This window comes from Poromitra crassiceps, assembly GCF_964638095.1.
Source record: "Poromitra crassiceps genome assembly, chromosome: 30".
Lineage (NCBI taxonomy): Eukaryota > Metazoa > Chordata > Actinopteri > Beryciformes > Melamphaidae > Poromitra > Poromitra crassiceps.
The window spans coordinates 16507331-16531461 of NC_139652.1; the positions used below are offsets into that span (position 1 = coordinate 16507331).

At 45.5% G+C, this 24131-nt stretch overlaps 2 protein-coding genes and 1 long non-coding RNA gene across 3 annotated transcripts in view; 1 reads left to right on the forward strand and 2 right to left on the reverse strand.

The window, feature by feature from the left end:
- LOC310800573 (creatine kinase U-type, mitochondrial-like) overlaps positions 1 to 13731 on the reverse strand; it is a 34852-nt gene extending 21121 nt beyond the window's left edge. The window contains exons 1-4 of the mRNA XM_083663189.1: positions 13468 to 13731; positions 7042 to 7240; positions 4584 to 4679; positions 3706 to 3927 (exon numbers count right to left, since the gene is read on the reverse strand). Coding sequence (XP_083519315.1) covers positions 3706 to 3927; positions 4584 to 4679; positions 7042 to 7240; positions 13468 to 13616 — 666 coding nt within the window. The 5' untranslated portion in view covers positions 13617 to 13731. The remainder of the gene's footprint in view (positions 1 to 3705; positions 3928 to 4583; positions 4680 to 7041; positions 7241 to 13467) is intronic.
- A 1057-nt stretch (positions 13732 to 14788) lies between these two features.
- Positions 14789 to 16649, forward strand: LOC310800524 (uncharacterized protein). Its single transcript, XM_083663135.1, has 2 exons — positions 14789 to 14916; positions 15672 to 16649. The coding sequence occupies exons 1-2, from the start codon at positions 14801 to 14803 to the stop codon at positions 16645 to 16647; spliced, it is 1092 nt and encodes a 363-aa protein (XP_083519261.1). The 5' UTR covers positions 14789 to 14800; the 3' UTR covers positions 16648 to 16649.
- A 3718-nt stretch (positions 16650 to 20367) lies between these two features.
- On the reverse strand, positions 20368 to 22104 carry LOC310800504. Its single transcript, XR_014553876.1, has 4 exons — positions 22075 to 22104; positions 21469 to 21612; positions 20839 to 20912; positions 20368 to 20517 (listed from the first exon to the last, which is right to left on the reverse strand). It is a non-coding gene; the product is annotated as an uncharacterized lncRNA (long non-coding RNA).
- Positions 22105 to 24131: the final 2027 nt, after the last annotated feature.

Below are 24131 nucleotides of genomic sequence, written 5' to 3' on the forward strand. Positions count from 1 at the left end.
TAGCAACAGAATTCAAGTGAAACCATCGAATACAAACACATTGTCCCTAGCAACAGAATTCAAGTGAAACCATCGAATACAAACACATTGGGAAATAGCTGATTGTGGTCTGGGTGTGTAGTGCGTCACCACACCAGTATGTTTTATCCCTCTGTTTGTTGATGTGACTGTGGTTGTGAATGGTTTTGACTTGTAGGAAGGAGGAACATGCTGCATTAGCACAGCAAGAACACAGTCAAAAGTCTCCATCTACACTACAGTACCCAGCAGCACCACCGCACCACCAGGGTTGGTAGGGTTACTTTAAAAATGTAATCTGTTAAAAATGTTAATCAGTAACATAATCCAAGTATCACAATATTCAAGTAATGTAACAGATTACTTTCCGTTACTTCTGTTTTTTTTTCTTTTTCTGATTTCCCCCCCATTTTTCTCCCCAATTGTACTTGGCCCATTTTCCCCCCTGCTGCCCCAGTCGCTGCTCCACCCTCTGCCGATCTGTGGAGAGCCGTAGACTAGCATCATGCTTCCTCTGACACATGCACAGTTGCCAGCCGCTTCTTTTCACCTGACAGCGGGGAGCTTCACCGGCAGGACGTAGCACGTGGGAGGATCACGCTATTCCAACCAGTTCCCTTCCGCCCCGAACAGGCACCCCGACTGACCAGAGGAGGCGCTAATGCAGCGACCAGGACACATACCCCTAATCTGGCTTAACCACTCACTGACACAGCCAATCGTGCCTGTATGGCCGCTCGACCAAGCCGGAGCTAACACGGGGGCGCGAACCTGCGACCCTCGTGTTGGTAGGCAGGGAATCTACGCTACACTTTTGGATTACTTCTGAACAAATTTCCTCCATTTGACTACTGCAGTTTCCAAAAAACAACAGCTCTTTCAACTTTATGTGTTAGTTACAGCAGGCTTTCAGCCACTATCTAGTGTTGCCTATTTCTCATTAATAAATACAAAGTGAAAAATAGCACAATGTCAACTGGGACAACTGGCTGCAGACTATTATTTCACAAAGTGTCGTGAGACCGGGTTGGACCCGAGTGATGTTGTGTGAGCTGTGAGGCAAGGGTTGTAAAGTGTGCGCATAATTCTGTATTTTAAAATGTATTTTAAATTTGTAATCCTGCTTGTAATCCCAACACTGGATCGACTCGATGCAAATGTGAGAGATGCATACAGCTCCACTGCCCTCCCCCCCCTCGGCAGATCAGACCACAACCTGGTTCCTCTCACCCCCACCTACACACCCATGTTCAGCAGCAAACTGTCACCTCGAGGACTGTGAAGAGGTGGTCAACATGAGACAAATGAGACTCTACAGGGGTGCTTCGAGGCCACACAATGGGATGAGCTCTGTGAACCCCATGGAGATGACATCAACTCCATGACTGACTGTGTAACAGAGTACATCACATTCTGTGTGGATAATAACATCATCCCCACCAGGACAGTGCGATGCTTCCCCAATAATAAGCCCTGGATCACCAGTGACCTGAAGGAGCTCCTGAGCAAAAAGAGGAGAGCCTTCAGGGAGGGGGACAGGGAATGATTGAGGAGCGTGCAGAGAGAGCTGAAAGTGAGACTGAGGGAGGGCAGGGAGGCGTACAGGACCAAGCTGGAAAGCAAGCTCCAGCAAAACAACATGAGTGTGGTCTGGAATGAAAAAGATCAAGGCGAAGGTGGATCAGGCTGAGGGGAGCCTGGACAGAGCCAATGAGTTAAACAACCTCTTCAACAGGTTCAACACAGGCTCCTTAGCTGGCTCTCCCCCTGCCCCCTGCCCCCAGCCGCACAGACCCCCCTGCCTCCATTGCTGCTTCCCTCTCTCACCTCCCCGGTGACCAAGACAACAGGCTCGCACTGTGCCTCCACTCCTCCACCAACCCCCCACCATGGACTTCAAGACAACGCAACCAACATCCTCCCCCGCTGAGCCACCATGTAGCTACCCCCACCCCCAGCACCAGACTGTAGCTACCCCCACCCCCACCACCAGACTGTCTGAGCCACCATATAGCTACCCCCACCCCCAGCACCAGACTGTAGCTACCCCCACCCCCACCACCAGACTGTCAGTCACCATTCAGCCTGCACTGCTGCGCCAGAAGCTCCAAGGGATGGACGCCTCCACAACCACCTCCTGGATTATCGACTACCTGACGCACAGACCACAGTTTGTGTGACTCAGGGGATGTGTGTCTGACCAGGTGGTCCGTAGCACAGGAGCACCACAGGGGACTGTTTTCTCGCCTTTCCTCTTCAACCTGCACACCTCAGACTTCCAACTCAGTGTCAGAGTCATCTGCAGACATTCTCAGATGACTCTGCAGTTGTGGGGTGTGTCAGTGGTGGAGAGGAGACAGAGTTCAGGGAACTGGTGGACTGCTTTGTGACTTGGTGTGGAAACAACCACCTCCTCCTAAATGTGTCCAAAACGAGGGAGATGGTTGTGGACTTTGGGAGGACCAGGACTGAGCCGAACCCTGTTTCCATCGGGGGTGAGGAGGTGGAGAGGGTGGACAGCTACAAATACCTGGGCAATCACCTCCTGGACAAAAAAGACCATTACCAGAGGTCTTTCATGCCCACCGCATGCAGGGAGAGGAGACTCCCTCTCTCCTCTCCTATGACACTATTAAACCCACATGCAGGGAGAGGAGACGATTAAAACACGATTTCAGACGGACAAGCCCGTCTTTTATTGTCACACGATTACACATCAACACATGCACGGACGGCCACAAACACACACATGCTGACGGTGGCCGGTGAAATTTGTCCTCTGCATTTAACCCATCCAGGCATGTCCTTTCCTCCGGGGGGCAGGCCAGGAGCAGTGGTCGCTTTTCTCGTACAGCGCCCGGGGACCGACTTCGGATGTTGTCGTCACTGGTCGGATGACGATGACGATCTGATCTTCTGCATGTTTTTAGTGGGGGGGGGGTTATATACGGAGGAACCCCCTGGGGGAGCACGGGGAGAACATGCAAACTCCACACAGACAGAAAGGCCCTTACGACGAGATACCCCACCTGGGCAGTAGGCACTGAAGATATGGGGGGGAACACAACCACAGCGCCCACAGTGTCCCAGGCGAGAATCGAACTCAGGACCTTCTGACTGCGAGGCGACAGATCTACCACTGAGCCACCGTGCCCCTCTCTCCTCTCCTATGACACTATTAAACACACATGCAGGGAGAGGAGACTCCCTCTCTCCTCTCCTATGACAATATTAAACCCACATATTGTTCATGCACATTGCACACGTATACACTATGTCCACTTTGCACAATTTTACTTACAGTGTACAGTCATAGTAATATTATTATATAATAAATATGCTCTACCGTGGACATTACCGGAAAATGCAAGAGTGCTGTAGTAGCTGTGTCAATATGTATATAGTGTTTTTTATGCCAATATATTGTTTTTCTAAGATCTCGCCGACACCTACCTCTTTGTGTGTTTTGACATAAATTATGTCGCTGTTGTTGTTGAAAGTCACTGATGTTATTGATGATCCCTGCTGCTGTAACGCCAGAATTTCCCTCCAGGGATACATAAAGTACTCTATCTATCTTACTAAATGTAACTGTAATCTTGATTAGATATTTTTTCTGTAACTGTGTTTTTTGTAATCTGATTACGTAATCCCGTTACTCCCCAAGCCTCCGCACCACTAACTCACATCAATGAGCTGCTGCTGGTCCTGGTCGGTCATCACGGTGAGGCTGTAGTACTTCCCGGTCAGGTCTCCCTTCAGGCCGGCCAGGGCGTCCACCACCACCTTCTCCACCTCCCGGCGCTCCGCCCGCGTGCAGGCAGGTGGCAGGCTCAGCCCGCGGATGCTACGGCCTGTCCTCACTCTGGATGACAGCACGTAGCGCTCGTCAAACTGACCCGAGTGGATCTGAGCAGACAGGTTGGAGGTTATTTCAGGGTTCCCCACACCGCTCCTACATGAAACAGCAGCTAGCTAGCAGCTAGCTAGCAGCTAGCGGGTGTAGTTCGGTCGAAAAGAAAAAACCCCACAAGTGAACCCCAAGTCGAGTGCCATCCAGTTCCATTGTATTCGAGAGAACGCAGATATCTCGACAGCCGTTATGAGTTGCCGATAAACTTGGCAACTCACACCAAAACAACCTACATGGATAAATAGCACTACATGTAAGAGGAAAAATATGTCTTTTTGATTTTAGGGTGAGATGTTCCTTTAAACATCAAATTCAATGACTTTTCAAGGACTTTCTAGGCTCAATTCCCTCAAATTCAAGGACTCAATATGGCATCGTTTGAGACACAGATCAAAGTGAATTACTGTTACAACACTGAGAATTTCTAGAACGAAGCTCACAGATAACAATTAAACAGAGTTCGGGTGAAACCGCTTCTGGAACAAGGACACACAGATGACAGGAGACACACATGCAGACAGCGAAACGTAGTCTTTAACGTTATATTAAAAAAAAAAAAATCTACATGTGGAACGTTCTCAATGGTTGCGTGAAACCTCAATCGCTTAACGTCTTAATCTATTCTGTTCATTGATTTCATGGTGTGCAGTACTTTACTGGAGTCCAGGTCGGTGGGGTGTGTCATGGTGCGGACGTCGTAGCCGTTGTGCCTCTCTTTGATGATAGGATCCAACAGTGCAGAAAATACCTGAAACCGACCCAACATTGACAAATTTGAATATTTAAGATGACATTTTGTGCATAATACTTTATGCTGGGAGAAATGTTTGACATTTGACAATATCTCAAATATGCAGAAGTTGTAGACATCAATGAGGCTCTTCCTCAATTCAAGAACATTATGTTTTTCAGAAGATCCACAATTTTGTGATACTCTATTGCAGGGATACTCAACTTGCTTTGCCCGGGGGCCACTTTCGTGAAATAATAGAAGGCCAGGGGCCAGTTAATAAACAAACAATATACATTTTTCTGTAGCGGATTGTAGGTTTTTGGGGTGTTAGCCGGACACCCCAATTGAAAGATATTCCATATTCCAGACTGAAATGCTATAACAGAAGTGGAGTATTGACCAAAATGACATGAACATTTGGACACTTATTCAGCGGGTATCTTGCATGTTGCGTTCAGGTACACTGTAAAAAAATGGAAAATGGAAAATGGAATTGCAAACATTTTTTTTTGTTTTTGTTTTTTTGTTGTTGTTGCAATTCCATCGCGGGCCACACAGGGGGCGCCCGCGGGCCGCATGTGGCCCGCGGGCCGCCAGTTGAGTATCACTGCTCTATTGATCCCTGAAGGTTGCCTGACCTTTTTACTGGATTCACCTAATCAGTGTATTTCATGAATGTAAAGAAGTAAATAAAAAAGTGTCCCTAATATTCTGTGCAGTCAGTGTACACATATATCATAATCATTCACATTATCAAAGGGGCTGAGTGACGTTTGATGACATTATCAGGAAGACTAGAAATACCGCATCACAGATGGATGCCTCCGCCAACAAGTTAGCAGTCTACAACCATGTCTGTCCAGAAGCTCACAGCACAATGAGAGATCACGCTAACGAGCATGAAACAGGCTGTCATGAGGTCACACTGAGTGACCTTGAACTTTAACCTTTGACCACCAAAATCTAATCAGTTCATCCTTGAGTCCAAGTTGATGTTTGAGCTAAATCTTAAATTCCGGCAAGGCGCTCCTGAGATATCGCATTAAGGAGGATGAAATGGGCAGTCGTGAGGTCACAGTGAGCTTGAACTTTCACCTTTGACCACAAAAATCTAATCAGTTCATCCTTGAGTCAAAGTGGCTGTTTGAGGCAAATTTGAAGAGATTTCCTCAAGGTGTTCCTAAGATATCGCGTTAACGAGCATGAAAATGGTGGTCGTGAGGTCACAGTGACCTTGAAGTTTGACCTTTGACCACCAAAATCTAATCAGTTCATCCTTGAGTCCAAGTTGACGTTTGAGATCAATTTGAAGCAATTTCGCCAAGGCGTTCCTGAGATAGAATAATGCCTCCGGCCATGTCTATCGTCAGGCGGAGGCATAAAAACAGCATATGAGTATTCTCTCAGTAGAAATGATTTGGAATTGTGTGTCGAAACTAAAGTAAAAGAAAAACCAAATCATTCATGATCAATCAATGAGCAACATCAATCAATGTTGTCCAAATAAAAGATTAATTTTGGTGTGGGGCGTAACGTTTTTCTTAATATCATAGTGGAAACATGTCATAATGCTTGGCTCCACATTTTTGTATCACTATTAGGCAATTAAGGTGGAAATGTAGTTAGACATTTGCTATAGATACATGACCTCCCAAAAGAGGCGTCCTTCTAGCCTAAAAGCTAGTCTGCTATTAAAGTCCTCTCTCTGAAACAAGACAGGCAGGATGGGTGACTATTGTCTTTAGGCTGGGATATCAGTAATCTAAAACTTCATGATCAAATCTTAAGGGCTTTCTGTGCTGAAATGAATCCTATCCCTACTGTGTGGCAGTAATAGAACCTTGAGAAACAGCTAGTTCTTGTATCGGGGGGGGGGGCGTCTGGGTAGTGTAGAAGTAAAGCCACTCGCCTACCACCACGGAGACCCGGGTTCAATTCCCGGCAGCGGTACTTCCGGCTTGGTCAGATGTTCCTACAGACACAATTGGCCGTGTCTGCGGGTGGAAGCCGGTGGGGTATGTGTCCTGGTTCTGGTATGTGTCCTGGTTCTGCTATGAGTCCTGGTTCTGGTATGTGTCCTGGTTCTGGGCGGCACGGTGGCTCAGTTAGCACTGTCGCCTCACAGCAAGAAGTTTGTGGGTTGGAACCGCCCCAGGTCCTTTCTGTGTGGAGTTTGGATGTTCTCCCCATGTTTGTGTGGGTTTCCACCCAGCATCAAAGACATATGTTAGGCTTAATGGGGGCGTGGGACTAGCAACCCCACCCTGTAAAAACCCACTTGCTACAGAAATGGCAATAAAAGCTGTCCCCACATGTTTCACAATCTATAATGCAACTGTATGAAGAAAAATATTTGATCAATATTAAAGCGTCTGACCTCGTAAGACTCCTCATCTCCTGCCACCATGCCCACAGTCTTGATGAAGGGATGCCCAGGGTTGTCCACTCCTGTCTGGATAGCCAGGTCCAGTGTGTATCCATTGGGAGTCGCCTTGTCGACCAGCTTGGCATAGATGGCAGGTGTCAGGTGACTGGCCATGCAGTTGTTGTGCTTACGTAGGTCAGGATACTCCGCACTGTTTCAATGCAAACACAAGATAAGGTTTTTGGGGGGTCATACTCTATTGATCCATGAGGCGAAATGTATTTTTTGACACTCTGAGCGCAGGGTAACCACAGAGCAGAGCTCTGAGCACAGGGTAACCACAGAGCAGAGCTCTGAGCACAGGGTAACCACAGAGCTCTGAGCACAGGGTAACCACAGAGCTCTGAATGCAGGGTAACCACAGAGCTCTGAGCACAGGGTAACCACAGAGCTCTGAGCACAGGGTAACCACAGAGCTCTGAATGCAGGGTAACCACAGGGCTCTGAGCACAGGGTAACCACAGAGCTCTGAGTGCAGGGTAACCACAGAGCTCTGAGTGCAGGGTAACCACAGAGCTCTGAGCACAGGGTAACCACAGGGCTCTGAGCACAGGGTAACCACAGAGCTCTGAGTGCAGGGTAACCACAGAGCTCTGAGCACAGGGTAACCACAGGGCTCTGAGTGCAGGGTAACCACAGAGCTCTGAATGCAGGGTAACCACAGAGCTCTGAGCACAGGGTAACCACAGAGCTCTGAGTGCAGGGTAACCACAGAGCTCTGAGCACAGGGTAACCACAGGGCTCTGAGTGCAGGGTAACCACAGAGCTCTGAGCACAGGGTAACCACAGAGCTCTGAGCACAGGGTAACCACAGAGCTCTGAGTGCAGGGTAACCACAGAGCTCTGAGTGCAGGGTAACCACAGAGCTCTGAGTGCAGGGTAACCACAGAGCTCTGAGCACAGGGTAACCACAGAGCTCTGAGCACAGGGTAACCACAGAGCTCTGAGTGCAGGGTAACCACAGAGCTCTGAGTGCAGGGTAACCACAGAGCTCTGAGCACAGGGTAACCACAGAGCTCTGAGCACAGGGTAACCACAGAGCTCTGAGCGCAGGGTAACCACAGAGCTCTGAGCACAGGGTAACCACAGAGCTCTGAGCACAGGGTAACCACAGAGCTCTGAGCACAGGGTAACCACAGAGCTCTGAGCACAGGGTAACCACAGAGCTGTGCCCGTGCAGCAGGTAGGTATTCAGTTACTTGTTCAAAGACACTTTCCCAGAGCAGGAACAGAGCAGAAACTGAGACCTTCCGGTTACAGGACAGTGTGTCCAAATGCCACCCAAGACGGCCACAGATTTAGCCATAGATGAAAATGTCGGATACATAAAAATATATACAGTATATTTGTATTCTGATTAATAATACACTTTTTGAATGGAGATATGGTATATAGTTTAATATTATGGAGCTTTGCCCCTGAACAAAGCTGAAAGGGGTGACAGCAAGTGGACTGGTAGAAGGAGTGGATTAATTTCATGTTAATTGATGCTGAGGGAGAAGGAACGCTCCAGATTTGTTAGTTGTTTTAGTTTAATTAATCTGACAAGGAACTGCAGTTGGGTTTTTATCCAAAACAATATCCTTTCTTAAGGCCAAGGATGGAATGAGATTGGGTTTGGTATTCAGATGATGGTATTCGACCAATCACGACACATGTTCACGAAAATAAATAAATATATAAATTAAATAAAAAGTACATTGTCCAATTTCCATTTCTGCTCAGCAGCTAGCTACAGTAGGATTCAACTACACACTGTACAGAGGGGTAGGCTGGAGCATTTGTAAATTGCAGGAGGAAACGTGTTTGTCTTGAGAGACTACTGGGGGCCTGGTTATCTTGCCCAGAAACTAGTTGTGCGTTATTTTCATTTTACCAATATCATTACCAGACTTCATTCAAAGATAACATGTCTTGTCTTGCCCTAAAAATGTCATATTAACGTTAACGTTAACGTTATCTTAGCTGAATTATCCGAACACTGAGTCACTCACCGCACATCGTTGTCACACATCTCTCACACTCAACTAACTGATAAGAAAAGAAAGAAAAGTTGACTTTCAGGGTCAAATTATTCCCACTAGCCTACTACTGATTGTTTTAATCAATCAATCAATCCCAAAAATGATTGCCAAGCCCAGGGGCGGACTGGGATCATAATTCAGGCCGTGCATTTCTACCAAGCAGGCCAGGCCAATACGGGCCGATGCGCGCGCGTGCCGGCGACCAAAGGTCGTCGGCGCTAAATTTTTTGGCCCGTTTTTTTTTGGCCTTTTTTTTTTTTTTGGCCCGTTTTTTGGCATTTTGGCCGTAATGCTAACGCAATGATACATGTTACCTATTTGTTCACTAATAGAAACATCAACATTGCCTAGATAACTGCAAGTATAATATGAAGAACCCTGGTTTCCCTGGCCAGTGACGCTTAGGAATAGACTAGGTGACAACCAAGGAATAGATTGGTGACAAACTGGAGAGACAGTTGACGGTCGGAGAGACGGCAACCCGGTACAGGATGGGTTAGCAACCCAGACTGGCTCTCTCGTGAGGGAGAAATCCACAAACGCTACGGATTAGTCTCCCGAAAATCTGTGTAAACATCGGCGCGGCCTGGGGTCCTCCAGGCTAGAGCGAGGTGCTCGGCGCAGCCGGATGACGTGCAGCGCACAGGCCTTCTTGAGGCATCTATTTTTCCATTGGATGCCTGACAACCAGGTACAGACTAGCTGCCTGTGTTGTTGAGGGAGGGCCCGGTAAGACGAAGGAGGAGAGCGGCTGGGAGACAACCCACAATGCCTTAGCCTCCATGCACCGAAGGGTCTTTCAATGCTGCGACGTAGCACTGGCTCTATTGCAGCGGATTGGGAGTGATCAACCCTTCCGCAGGCAACGTTGCAGACAGAGTAGGAAGGCTGATCCGTAGCGGCTGCTTCCGGGACGCGGGTCGGGGTCTTAATCTGCCTCGGCCGGGTCTACTGGGCGAGGGTGTATGATGTTGGAATGACCCGAAACACCTTGCGACCCCAGTCAACATCACTGATGACGCGTCCCAGCGCATGCTGAAGTATGTATATTTGAACGAAGAAGTAAAACCAAAAACATGCCTCTGTACAAACGCTTCACAGCAAACTTTATTTAAGGAAGAGTGATCAGATCGTGCATACTGCGTTATACCATCATGTGTCTGTCTGTGTGACTCACCTCCAGTGGCCTGGGCTGGGACGAGTCTGACTGACAAGTTAACTCATTCCTGCCTGCCTGTCTGCTGGCTGCTATCCGCGCAAATAGGAACACTACTGGCCTCAGTGGCCTGCCTGGCCTGCTGTTCAGTGAGTGGCCTGACTGCGGGCACAATATATATAGGCTATATGTTCAGTGAGTGGCCTGACTGCGGGCACAATATATATATATATAGGCTATATGTTCAGTGAGTGGCCTGACTGCGGGCACACACCAAAGATTTTTTTTTTTTTTTTTTTTTTTTTCAGGCCAGGCCAGGCCAGGCCAGTCCAGGCCAGGCCAGGCCAGGCCAGGCCAGGCCAGGCCAGGCCAGGCCAGGCCAGGCCAGGCCAGGCCAGGCCACCGGGCATTTGCCCGACGTGCCCGATTATGCAGTCCGCGCCTGGCCATCCAGGACATATACTCTTCAGAGTCTGACTCTTCCCCGATGCCATGGCAGAAGACTGATGTGTGGCAGTAGCAGAACCTCCCGTCACAGAGACAGCTTCTACCCAACTCCTTCCACCTCTTCAATGAGACCCCAAAACTCCAACAAATCAGGACTTTGTCACTCTACCCCCCGATGCCCCCTGAGCAAACCGGCTCTGCATCGACTGGGGTCGTCTCGCAGTAGCCAGCTGCTGGAAGCTTGCTGACGTAAGACGTTGAGTCTGACCACGTGTAGACTCAGCCCTCAGTCTTAATCCGTTTCACTCCTGTAAGACTGAGAATATTACTATTTAAATCTTTGCATAACGTTAGGTGGCGCTGTTGGAAGCCTTGCATCGGAGAACCAATCATGAGTGTTGTGGGCGGGCCTGCTTTCTGGGGGCAGTTCTCCTGCTGAACCGGTGTCTCGCAAAACATCGTCGCATTTGCGGAGAAACATATTAATCACTTAGAAACAAACATAACCTGTTAATAGGACGTGTTTCATCCGGCCCCGGCGGCTAGAGGTCTTTCCCCCAGCGATAAACCCGACTCCCGAGGCTAACGTTACAGAGCCTGCTGATGACTCACAGTAGCAAGCGGACCACTTCCGGGTAGGAAAAATGATTGTAAAATAAACCACAGCTATAAATTTTGTTTGGAGCATATCAGCTTCATGCTCTGTGTTAGGACTATGATAAATGGCATTGCCGCTACCAAATAAAATTCTAATAATAAATGTAGGCGTGTCTGCTGCCGGCGGTTCTCGCCGGGCTCGGACAGACAGTTTCTGACAGTGAAATTCCCAGACGTTTGGTGGCGCAGCTCACCAAACGTCTGGGAGCCGAGACTAGACCACGTGAGACTAGGACTGGGCTCCGCCCCCATGGACATTATCCCAGACATTTAAAGGACTTTTATGTGACATCTAGTCTGACTCAACGGAAGCAGGCTGCCAGTATAAGCTCTGCCATTGGCTCCGACGATTCCAGTCGGAGCCAATGGGGAATTCCCTTTCCGCTCCCTGCGTGTTACCGCTCTCAAATGCCTCCGCCGCGGTGAAACAACAACACAGCATACTACACGCTGAAACAACAACACAGCATACTACACGCTGAAACAACAACACAGCATACTACACGCTGAAACAACAACACAGCATACTACACGCTGAAACAACAACACAGCATACTACACGCTGAAACAACAACACAGCATACTACACGCTGAAACAACAACACAGCATACTACACGCTGAAACAACAACACAGCATACTACACGCTGAAACAACAACACAGCATACTACACGCTGAAACAACAACACAGCATACTACACGCTGAAACAACAACACAGCATACTACACGCTGAAACAACAACACAGCATACTACACGCTGAAAATGGCAGATTTTGATGAAGATTGGGATTGTGCAATAAAGCATTTTTACTAAAGTAAAAAGTAAAGTAAAGTACTTTCGGTGGATGGTTGTAAAGATAACAGAGCATCCCCCAACCCCCCCCCCCCCCGTACCAGAATGAGAGTGAGTTGAGCCAGACTCCTGCACTGGTACAGTGTGAAACAAAGTGTGTGGAGACAGTCTGGCAAAGCGAGACTACTTGATAGGCTATCTTACAAGGACATTTACATGAACATTTTACATGGACAATATTCCACTGACATTTGTGGTCGCTGTGCTGCATATACAGTATACTGCACAAAGACAAATTCCTCATTTGTGACAGTACTCACTTAGCTTAAGCTATTAAAATGATCTTGTATCTTGTAACTTTCATTTGATCCATTATGTAATTAATACTTCAGTTTGATCTGTTATAGTTCCATATGATGACCAGGACTTGGTAGGCAATATGAGAAGATCCAGAGACATTACTTTAAGCTCAACATTTACAGCAGACGCTCATGGCCTAGGCTACCAGTAGCATATCAATACAATGCAATCTATATTATAGATTGTATTCTGACCTATGACCCAAACGAGAGGCGATACAACTTAATCACATCATCAGACGTGCCATGGGACACGTAAGCAACCCATATGGAGCTTCTTCCTTGTATTTTATTCACCCTCTGTGTCTCTCTCTCACACACCCATTGATCACTAGACATTAGATTATAGCCCAGAAACAGCTGATTTGTCAGAGGCAGGCGAGCCTCTTGTCTTGGTTCATTATAATGGGTTAAACGACAGCGGGGGCAGGGAGGGAGAAAACATACCATGACAGCCTACCTGTCATTTCTTCTGTGGCTATAAACAGTTCATTAAATTCCATCTATTATTATCGTCCCCCTATATCCACTATTTTCCTCTCATTCTTCCCCATGGGACTTGCATTTTCTGTGATATTGGTGTAGTCTATATCCTTCATAAATATATTAGATGAGTGAGCTTTTTATAGGCTAATGGTATTTTAGGCTGATGGGTGGTTATAGGCTACTGTGTAGAGAGCCGCCAAGTGGGAACCCAGTCTATATCAGTAGGCTATGTCGTCAGACTGATAATGTAAGACAACAAAAATGATAAATAAATAACTAAATATAAATAAACAAATAAATAAAATAACGAATTAATTAAAAGCCCGGTTCACACCCGACAATCCCGAGGTGCACGACGCAGTTATACCTAAAAGAGAGCACTGCCTCTTAATTAACCAGTTAATTGTGCATTAATTAGCGCTAGAAGGGTGCCTAACAGGTCTGTGTTGTGTTACCTGGCAGGGTAGAGTCTGCGGACAGGCGCTCCGGCGGTGACACGGTCCCTGCAGAGCAGAAAGCCCGCTGTGACAGAGCCGCCGGCCACTAAAGACAGCAGCCCCACATTCCGTTTGGACGACAGGAGTCTGGAGAAGTTGCTCGCCATTCTTCTTTTTGTCTATTTTTCCTCTTATTCCCGCGGCCAGACAGTCGGAGAGAGAGGGAGGGATAGGTGATGGGAGCCTCGGTGATGTGCCGCCTCTAACGGAATGAAAACTGAGAGAGTGGTCATCTACGGGAGGAAAGGGGGGGCACAGGCTGCCCAAGTTAGCCAGGAGAACACCGGCAATCAGAAGGTTGGATCTTCAAAATAAAAGCCTAAACCAACTGCTGCTGGAATTAAATCCCCCATTCAAACCTGCAACATACATTTATTTTTTCCACACACATTCCATCAATTTTTACTTGAATCACAATGTAGAGTCTACATTGATTAAAAAAAAGTTTATGATATATAGGCTTGGGCCTATATTTATTCATTTCCAATAATAAAGATAACAAACTACATGTTGGTTGTATGTTAGGGAACCATCACAGCAGACAACATAAATATTGAGTATAGCCTAATGCAGTGAGCAAGACATGAAAGGGATTATGCCTGTACACAGGTAGGCTATTGTGTAGGCCTTACCTGTCAGTCGGCCTACTCCCCTTCATTTAGGGGGAATGGGCAAAGTGTCTACTGACTCTCTTTTGTGGGACTTTGTGCTGTGAGAGCCAGCATTAACTGGTAGGCTATATATGCCTCTTGATCAATTAACTAAAAGCAGATATCAACAGAAATCAAGAAACCCTGTTGAGCTGACCCAAACTCAAGCTTGTGGGGATTTTCACAGTAATACAACTTTAATTCTAGTTTATAATTAGATATTGCTCAATAAGATATTTAAGATAAGATAGAACAGGTATATAGAAAATTACTTTCTCTGTGCTGTAGCTACACTGTGATGAAGGTTGATGGTGACCAGAAGTAATGGAGAAAAATGCCTTAACACATGCTATCGTGAAAAGAATTTGTGTGCAGATCAACAAAACCACACACTGGATTTAAAATGTATTCTGTTAAATATATGAATTGTTCTCATGATGTGCCACTTTCATCAATTTTATTTTGAAAGTTATTTTAGAGGAAGTGGTATTGTTTTGTTCTAGCTGGCAATGGCATGCCACTGTTATGCTGCCTTCCAGACAACTGGGATGTGGGCGTTTCCCAGTGGAAAAGTCCCACCCCCCACCTCCAAAGCGTTCCTGTGCACACAAAGGCAAAACGGTAAAACGCATACAAGAAAGATGGCGGACCGCAACAAACTTTTTTTTGTCTTGCAAGTTGCAAGACAGCTTAACAGTGAACGGAGCAGCCTCCTTGCATATTTAAACGAAAATGATGAGCGTCAACAACGCATAAGGTAACATTCCATAATACATTTTATTTTACGGCACTTCATACTTTGGAAACGTATCTACATTGCCATTCACTGGCCTAGCATAGCATAGCCACGTTAGCCTTCACATAGCCTACCAATAGGCTACTGTTGCCACAAATACATCCTTCCCCCACTTTATTTGGATAGTCCGCCTACAGAGTCTACAGAGTATTTAACATTTCAAGTTCAACAGCTTATTAGTTGACATTCAACTGGTTTGCGTTATCTGTAGATGTTGTTTTAACAGCTTATTAGCGTTAGCTGAGATTCACTAAACCGATTCGGGTTGCTTCCCGTTCCCACAAAACCTAGCTGAGCTCAGTGCTAGAATTAAAACAAGCAAAGGGTCCAGAACATTTTGTCCAGGTGTTCGATACAGATAAAGTTTGTAGGAAGTCAGTGGCACACACTTGTGGATGCCTACAAGAAAGATAATAAAGTACAGGGAGGGCAAAACTACTGTACAGTATAGAATATAGATAATCTGTTGAATATCTGTTAAACAGTCAAATGTAAACTAATAAGCTGTTCAAATGTTACAAATACTCTGTAGACTCTCTGTAGGCAGACTATAGAATTAAAGTGTTACCAAATCAGGCTATGACAGTGAAAACAAAGGAGGTGTAAAATGGAATAAGCCAAGGACAAGTATTCACTTTTTAAGAGTATTCATTTAATCATGAACAATCTGTTAATTTAATTCACCTTTTGAATCTTGTGTCTCTCCTACTTTTCAGGAATGCAGTCCTTGCTCATTTTCTGAGGCCACACACCAAAATAATAAAAACCGGCACTGAATGGGAGCTGCTTTTCCACATGGATGAGGCAACATTCTTCAGGCATCTTCGGGTCACCCTCTCTCAGTTTGATTACCTGACATATGTGCTGAAACAGCAGGGTCTAAATGAAAACAACCAGGCCGGAGGTCCTCCCGAGATTCCTCTCAAGCAAAAGGTTGCACTCTTCCTTTGGTATATGGCGAACCAAAATAGCTTCAGAGAAATATCTGACAAGTTCAATGTCTCCCAGTCAACAGCACACAGGTGTGTTGTGGAAGTGCTCACAACATTTTGCAGCATGGTGCCATCTTTCATTAGTTGGTTTACCATGTGTGAGAAGACGGCTACTTCTGCTGCCTTCAGCACAACATGTGGCATACAAGGCGTCATCGGTGCCATCGACGGATGCCACATTAAGATCCAGCGACCACACATCAGGGGAGGGGACTACTTAAATAGAAAGAACTATTATTCAGTAGTCCTTCAGGGGATTGTGGATGAGAGAGGGAGGTTCCGTGACATCTTTGTTGGAGCACCGGGAAAGGTGCATGATGCGAGGATCCTCAGGAAATCCAAGTTCTTTGAAAGCTGGGGGGAGAAAATGGGACGATTCATGCTGCTTGGAGATAGCGCCTACATTGGCCAAGCCTACCCTTTCATCACTACTCCAAAGCGGGACAATGGTGCTCTCAGCATGCAGGACCAGCTGTACAACTCCAGAATAAGCCGAGGGCGGGTGGTGGTCGAGCAGGCGTTCGGGAGACTCAAGTGTAAATGGAGGAGGGTGAGAGATCTCCCAAACACCAGGCTTGATGTGGTTGTCATGATCATTGTGTCTGCATGTATGCTGCATAATCTATGCACAGGACCCACAGAAATGTGTCAGGAGCATCCAGATGGTTGTCCACGCCAGGAAGACGATGAGAACTGTTAATCTCTGGAGAGGGGGGGGGGGGGGGGGGGGGTCCACTCTGTGTCCACCACGGATCCTGCCATTCTAAATAAGAATGTATTCTTGTGACTTGCCTGGTTGTCTGAGAGAAAGAAAAAAATGTAAATCTCTGTCCACCATGTATCCTGCCATTCTAAATAAGAATTTGTTATTGTGACTTGCCTGGTTAAATAAATGCTTTAAAAAAAGTTGATATTAACATATTGGTGCGATTCAGTGTGCGGATGCTGAATAACTGGGTGTAAACAACTGGCTATGCACTCCAGTTAGAGAGATAGACTGCAACCACGGTACTGTTCCACTGGTTTATTATTAACTGGCATGTGATTGAGGGTGTGGTTTCTGTAACCAAATACAACTTGAATTACATATGGATTAAAATAATGCAACTGAGTACAGCATAATAATTAACAATCTACAGAATATCACAAGCCTCCAGAATAACATAAAGATCCGTTAAAGTGCACAGCTGCAACAAGCCCTTTTCACATAAATGAAATTAGGTTGTAATTACAGCCCACATGGCGGCAGTATTGACCACATTTTCTTCTGTAGTTCTTGATTGCGTACTGAGCCATGTTCACCAAAAATGGTGGCTACTATCCTGATTTAGTTAACTTATAGCTATGCCTTAAAATGAAAAAAAATGTTGATATAAATATAAACCATAACAGGCATCAATTTTCGACTACATAATCTACATGCAATACCAGCATGCATTGAATTTCAACGACCATCCTCAAAACAATCAGAACAATTTGACAGATACAGGGAACTAGTCACACCAAGAACAGCAAAACTACTGTACAACAGCCTCTCAATACTGTAACTATTCAGGTATGTACTTACATTCTTAGCGACGCACACAGTCACACAAAGAATGAGTATTAATCAACTCGACCACGAGGTAATTAAGGCGAGTGCGCTCGGGCGAGTAATATGCATAAGAAAATTAGAATAGCTGAAAGAAATATATGGTACAACCACATAACCACTACAGTATATTATTCTGTCTTTTTCACTTTTAGTTATAAGGTGGCATTGCAAAGTTTATTATACAGACTGTCAATTTCTAACAACTAGCGTAGAGAGCAGATACCAGTAGACTGGCCAAGGAGTGGCTAGAAGACTACTCGCCCGTCAGACGATGCAAGGCACATACCAGCATACGACGAACCAACAAAAGGAAATAGAGAAACTTACTGTAACTCGACTTCCAAATGAATATGAACATGTGTACTTACATATTAATCTATGGCATCTATTAATGTGTGCGTTTATTAGACGCGCATGCTGTAAATTCACTACACCCATGCTTGTAATATTTGTCCCAGCTGCCACTCTCCAGAATAACAAAATTATCTTAATTAGTGAGTTTAGATGTTGTGAATTCTACAAACTGGTTGGCTGTCTGCTGTGCCTGTCAACATGACTGACCAATGAACTACCGGACACTTAAAGAGGGGCTGTGTCAACTAATATGGTAATTAAAATGACACACAAACCCCCAGTTGATGAGATGTCTCTTGGATCCAAATCTGATGTTTTTTTGTTAGATATTATTGTCTAGAATTCCATGACTATCTCTGTTGTAGGTAGAGACATACCAGACAAACTATGATCTAAACAGTCATTCTACATTCTCTAACTGAAGTTCTTGTAAATGAAATGATGCTCAAGTTTACCAAATCATTTTGCTGGGGACCCTGGAACCCCCTAAAGAACCTCTGGTGTCCCTCAGACCCAGGTGAGTACCACTGTTTAGAGTATGCATTCTTAGCGGACAATGACATGAAAGAAAACTGCAACAAAGTTTGTGAAAATGCCCAATGGATTTTATTAAAAGCATTTCAAGTTTAAGTTGAACATGTTTAGAACTGCATAGATAACGGTTGGGAAAATAAATAAATAACATCTCAATAGCAGCATCAAATTCTTAACAAGTGCACTTTGTAAACTCTGAGAAAATAAAAAATATATAAAAAAATATCCACATCACCAACCACTGTACATTTTCAGCTGTCGTATGCAAACTTCTACCAGGGTGCTAAAACACAAAAAACATAAGAGAGGACATAAATGTTATAATCTTGAACGTGTTAACCTGAGTCTAACAAAAATAAATGTCAATACTGTGTCCAAAAAATCAAATATAAATCCACTTCAGGTAATGTGCAAAATTGCAGGGCTGGGTCATAAACCTCAAAATAGTGGTTCGGTTAAGTTTTCCTATTACAACATGTGGCACAAATGTCTAAAAGACAATATAAATGTAGAAACAGCAGCCACGCTTTGAACATTATTGAGTTTGACCCATCTCCCTTGAACCTCTTACAGCTTAAAATATAAATAAATCAGGAAAAAAATCTTAAGGCTTGTTTAGATATTCTTTCATCATAGTCTCAAGAGACCTGTGAAGGCCTCAGAAAAAAGAAAAAAAAAAAAACTCTTACGGCTTGTTTAGATATTCTTTCATCATCGTCTCAAAGGAGACTTGCGAAGCCCTCATCTGACTCAACAATTCTTCGTGTCTCTTTTGGCTAGCAGCCTCAGACTCACGGAGGAAGTCCACTACTGGGTTTACCTGCGCTCTCGGCCTCGGCCGTGTTCCTCCTGTGCTACCCTGTGGAGAAGGGCTGGATTGGCTGGGTGTAGGTCTCTCAGCAACAAGCACACCAGGCCTGCGAATCTCAACCCCCTCAGAGGTTCCCACAACTGGAAAATCGACATCATGATGTTCCCCCAGAAGAGCCTCTATTTCACTGTAGAATTTAAACCGCATACTTCCCCTCCCTGTACTCTGATTATTATCTTTGATTCTCTTGTAGGCATCCACAAGTGTGTTCCACTTCCTACAAACTCTCTCTGGATCAAACACCTGGCCAAAATATTCAGACAGCTTAGTGGCCATATCCCTCCACATTTCTTTCTTGGACCCTTTGCCTGTTTTAATTCTAGCATTGAGCTCAGCTAAGTTTTGTGGGAGCTCACCACCATCTGACTCTAGGTGCTGCCTCATTAAATCTAAGAGAAATAGAGTTTGGTCCCTTGTGAAGGCATCGTTTGCTGCCTGCGCTGGCGCTGTCACATCGCTGCTTTCTGGCGGCGCTGTCACATCGCTGCTTTCTGGCGGCGCTGACACACCCCTGCTTTCTGGCGACGCTGACACACCGCAGCTTCCTGCAGGGATGCAAAGTCATGGATAATGAAAAAGGTGACGATACTTGAGTGCCCTATTTTGGGATGAAAAAGGTGACTAGTTTGCATACCTGTTCCTGGCGGCATTGACACACCCCTGCTTCCTGGCGGCGTGTCACTTCCTGGCGGCGCTGACACACCCCTGCTTCCTGGCGGCGCTGACACACCCCTGCTTCCTGGCGGCGTGTCACTTCCTGGCGGCGCTGACACACCCCTGCTTCCTGGCGGCGCTGACACACCCCTGCTTCCTGGCGGCGCTGACACACCCCAGCTTCCTGGCGGCGCTGACACACCCCTGCTTCCTGGCGGCGCTGACACACCCCAGCTTCCTGGCGGCGCTGACACACCCCTGCTTCCTGGCGGCGCTGACACACCCCTGCTTCCTGGCGGCGCTGACACACCCCTGCTTCCTGGCGGCGCTGACACACCCCTGCTTCCTGGCGGCGCTGACACACCCCTGCTTCCTGGCGGCGCTGACACACCCCTGCTTCCTGGCGGCGCTGACACACCCCTGCTTCCTGGCGGCGCTGACACACCCCTGCTTCCTGGCGGCGCTGACACACCCCTGCTTCCTGGCGGCATTGACACACCCCTGCTTCCTGGCGGCGTGTCACTTCCTGGCGGCGCTGACACACTGCTGCTAGCACTAGAAGACTGAATGAATTTTATTTGACAGATGTTAAAATACATAATGAATAGAAGCCCTTAGGCCACAACCATACACATGTACAGTATAAAATTGTCGAGAAATGTTCACACACAATAAAGTCCAGGGGCCATATCTTACGCCCAGTGCATGGGCAAATCTTTGCTAGTTTCTAGCACTCAAAATCCCCCCCCCCCCCCTTTAATTAGCACTGGGTCAGTACATCAAAGGATGTGTGTCAGTGACCTATAAGATATGGCACCAGGAGATTTCCATTGTGGTCCTCGAAAACAACATCAACAATACATACACCACGTACAATAACTTACAAACAATGAAGACTCGCCCTCCTCCATGCTCTCGTCATCTTGTCCCCTGCTGCTGCTGCTGTTCTCTGTGGGGCCTATCAAGAATATAATCTGATTAGCTTTTTGTCAATAACAGCACCAGACCGCATTATGTGTAGATATGCAGCTCTTCTCTGGGCACTATTTACAACTGGATCAAGGCAAATGAACTCATACTTAACTTAAAACCATGTGTATAGTTTCCGGTTCCAATCATGGATTGTCACACACAATCCTAAAATGAGTTTAGTGATAGAATCATCCATCGGATAGATGGTCAAGCCATACGGCAACTAAACTGTTAAGCTTCCTGGACTTTGGCTTGACAGTTCATTATCGTGGTCCGAGCACATCAACAGGGTGGTTGCCAAGATGGGTAGAGCAGTTAGCCATTACTAGAACGTGTGCATGATTTGTTACAGCAGTATTACTTAGCCAAATGTTTTGTTCATTAGTTCTATGTCATTTGGATTATTGCTCTGTATTTGCTGCTCTAATATTTGTTTTAATAAACAAATATTAAGCCATTATCTGCCATGTTTCTAGCTACTATGACTGACCACAGTATGCTGAAAATAATAAGACCACTCTGAAAATCTTTGTCACACTAACCTGGTAGAATAATCTGCACCCTCACTTGCAGGCCAGCATCAAGGAAGTAGGAGTTGAGGTCCCACGCTGCTTGGTATAGGGGAGCATTCAGGGGTTGAGACCTTCCCTCATCCAAAAATAGCCTCATTTCTTCATCCAGATACACTGAGATTGAATGCAACCAAACAAAATGTTCTTTAATGGGGAAGGGCAAAGGGCTGGTGAGAAGATAAAACGGGAACACTAGCCTACAATGCAATACTGATCACACGTTCTTCCTTCTTCACCGACCCAACAACATAGCGTTAAATATAGCCTACGTTACCCACATTAACCGTGTTCCCGTCTAGCTACATCAGTACTGTAGAATTTTAAATGTTTTCACTTGGTTTTGGTATTTTTAACATTTTCCCTCCAAAACCTTTTGTGCAGTCGCATTAACGTTACTGTAACAGAGACTGTTTACCGTGACCCGGCTAACGTTAAAAGTTAGCCTACTGTACCTAAACATTAGCGGCATATTTTACATCAATAGACGCAGAATAATTTTACTATTATGATAGCATGTACTATTTGAATTAAATACAGGCAAATACTCTCAGAAATGTATTTTAGGTGACAATTTACCATTGACGATGCGCGCCTCCATGTTGCAGCCATTGTGGTGTGACGTCAGACAACTGATTCCCAGCCCAGTGGGGGTAGATTTTTTTCTCCCAGTTTTAAAGTCGGAGCTCCCACTTTGAGTGGCGTTCCAGCGCACTTTTCCTAATAGGAGGCCAGAAAAACCCCAGGTCCCAGTTGTCTGGAAGGCAGCATTAGAGGAGCTGCGTGATGGGAATACTGAAGGGCGAAAGTGTTCAGGGTTACAGCCATTGACAGTTACAGCACTGTGGAAAAGACTCCAGCATAATTTGCCTACCTGACTTCCTGTTTGGATAGGCGGAGCCCCGTTGACCACCTGCGGCAAACTGCAGCCTACTATTATTCATGATCAGATCAGTGTTCTACAGTAGGCTACATTCCAGCCATATTTTACACACATCACTAGCCCATGCATGGGTCACTCTATCCCGACAACAATGCTTTAAACAGACTAGGACAAGTTTTGGGTTCTGTGCCAGTAATAATAATTCTAACAATGGCCTAATGAAAGGTTTCCTCATTCCTTGACCCATCCCAACCTGCTGCAACATACTCACTGATGAATTGCATACCAGATAGGCTACTTAACTGAATACAATACACTTTTAGTAATTCAGTTTGCCATCTTTGTAGTACATAGAAAAAAGAGAACAGGTAGATGTGGTTTCGTGTAACCTTTCATGTGATGCAATTGGTATTTATATATTATTAATAGCCTAAATACAGTAAGTGACATTTTCTGTTGTGGCCCATCAACTCTGGAACAAGCTCCCCATTTCATTAAGAAGTGCTACCACAGTAGAAAGCATCAAACGCTGGCAAAAAACTAATCTTTTTGCTGTGGCCTTTTATTCAATAACGTGGACTGTTGTTACTGCTATAGGCCTACATCTGCATTGATTTGTACCTATGCATTTGGGTGTACATAGCCTACAGATGTGCATTGTTGTGTATATGAAAGTGCATACTGTATATGTACATTATACATGTGTATGTGGGCATACAGTAGGCTATGTGTTTATGTAGGCTATGCACACACTATCTCTCTCTCTATATCTATCTATCTATATATACATATTTATTCATGCTTTTTAGCGGGGGCTTCCTATGTGGAGGAAACCCCAGGGGAGCACAGAAAGGCCCTTTTGACTACTGCCCACCTGGGCAGTACGCACTGAGGAGATGGGAATGGGGACACACCCTCAATCAAATCCAGGACCTTCTTGTTGTGAGGCGACATCGCTACCACTTGTATGTGTTTTATGCATGTGCATATAGCTGTTTGTATGTGTATGTATATCAAATCTATCCACATATCTCCTCTGTATGAAATGTATGCATTTGTATGTACTTTTCTGTATGTATACATAAGTAGAATAGACATTGGTGTACATTTTTAGTTTTTGTTCTTTCTCAGCACTGTAACTATGGTTTTGAAAATGCTTTATAAAGATTTACTTTATATAGCCTATGTGCCTTACAAAGAGTAGCAAATCAGTTAATATACAGATTATTTTTGATTTCACAATAGGGGTTAGGCTACAATAGACTGAATAAAGAGATTTGGTGTTTGTTGCTGTTCAGGCCCACAGAGGTTAACCTACAAAGTCACCATAGCTTTGCCTTCAATCTCTACTGTTGACAGAGTGGCAATACGGTTTCATATGAAGGCCTTGAGCTCCTTATGGGGCTAATTCAGTCATCTGTGAATCAAAGAGGAAATTGTAGGCATACAGTACTCAGATCAAAGTTCACTGGCCTTGCTGCACCAACTGGAATGAGTCTGCAACAAACATATAAACGTATGAGTCCGTTTGTTACACCATAAAAGTGCTATTAAAAAAGTGAAATGAAGTTCACCTGGGTCTTTCTGGAAAATAAAGCTATGTGATAGGTCATATTTGTTAGTAGGCATGTTGTTGACATGTGAACAATGCTTCTTGTCTTACTTCTTGCCGTACTTAGCTGCTGCAGATCACTTGACCTGTGGTTTTTCCCAGGCTGGCAGACCTAGATGCATGGTCACCTTATCTTTCTCG

Coding starts and splice junctions, on each gene's coding strand:
- LOC310800524 (XM_083663135.1), top strand. CDS start 14,801: ATGGCGGACCGCAACAAACTTTTTTTTGTCTTGCAAGTTGCAAGACAG. Junction 14,917..15,671: donor GAGCGTCAACAACGCATAAG/GTAACATTCCAT, acceptor CCTACTTTTCAG/GAATGCAGTCCTTGCTCATT.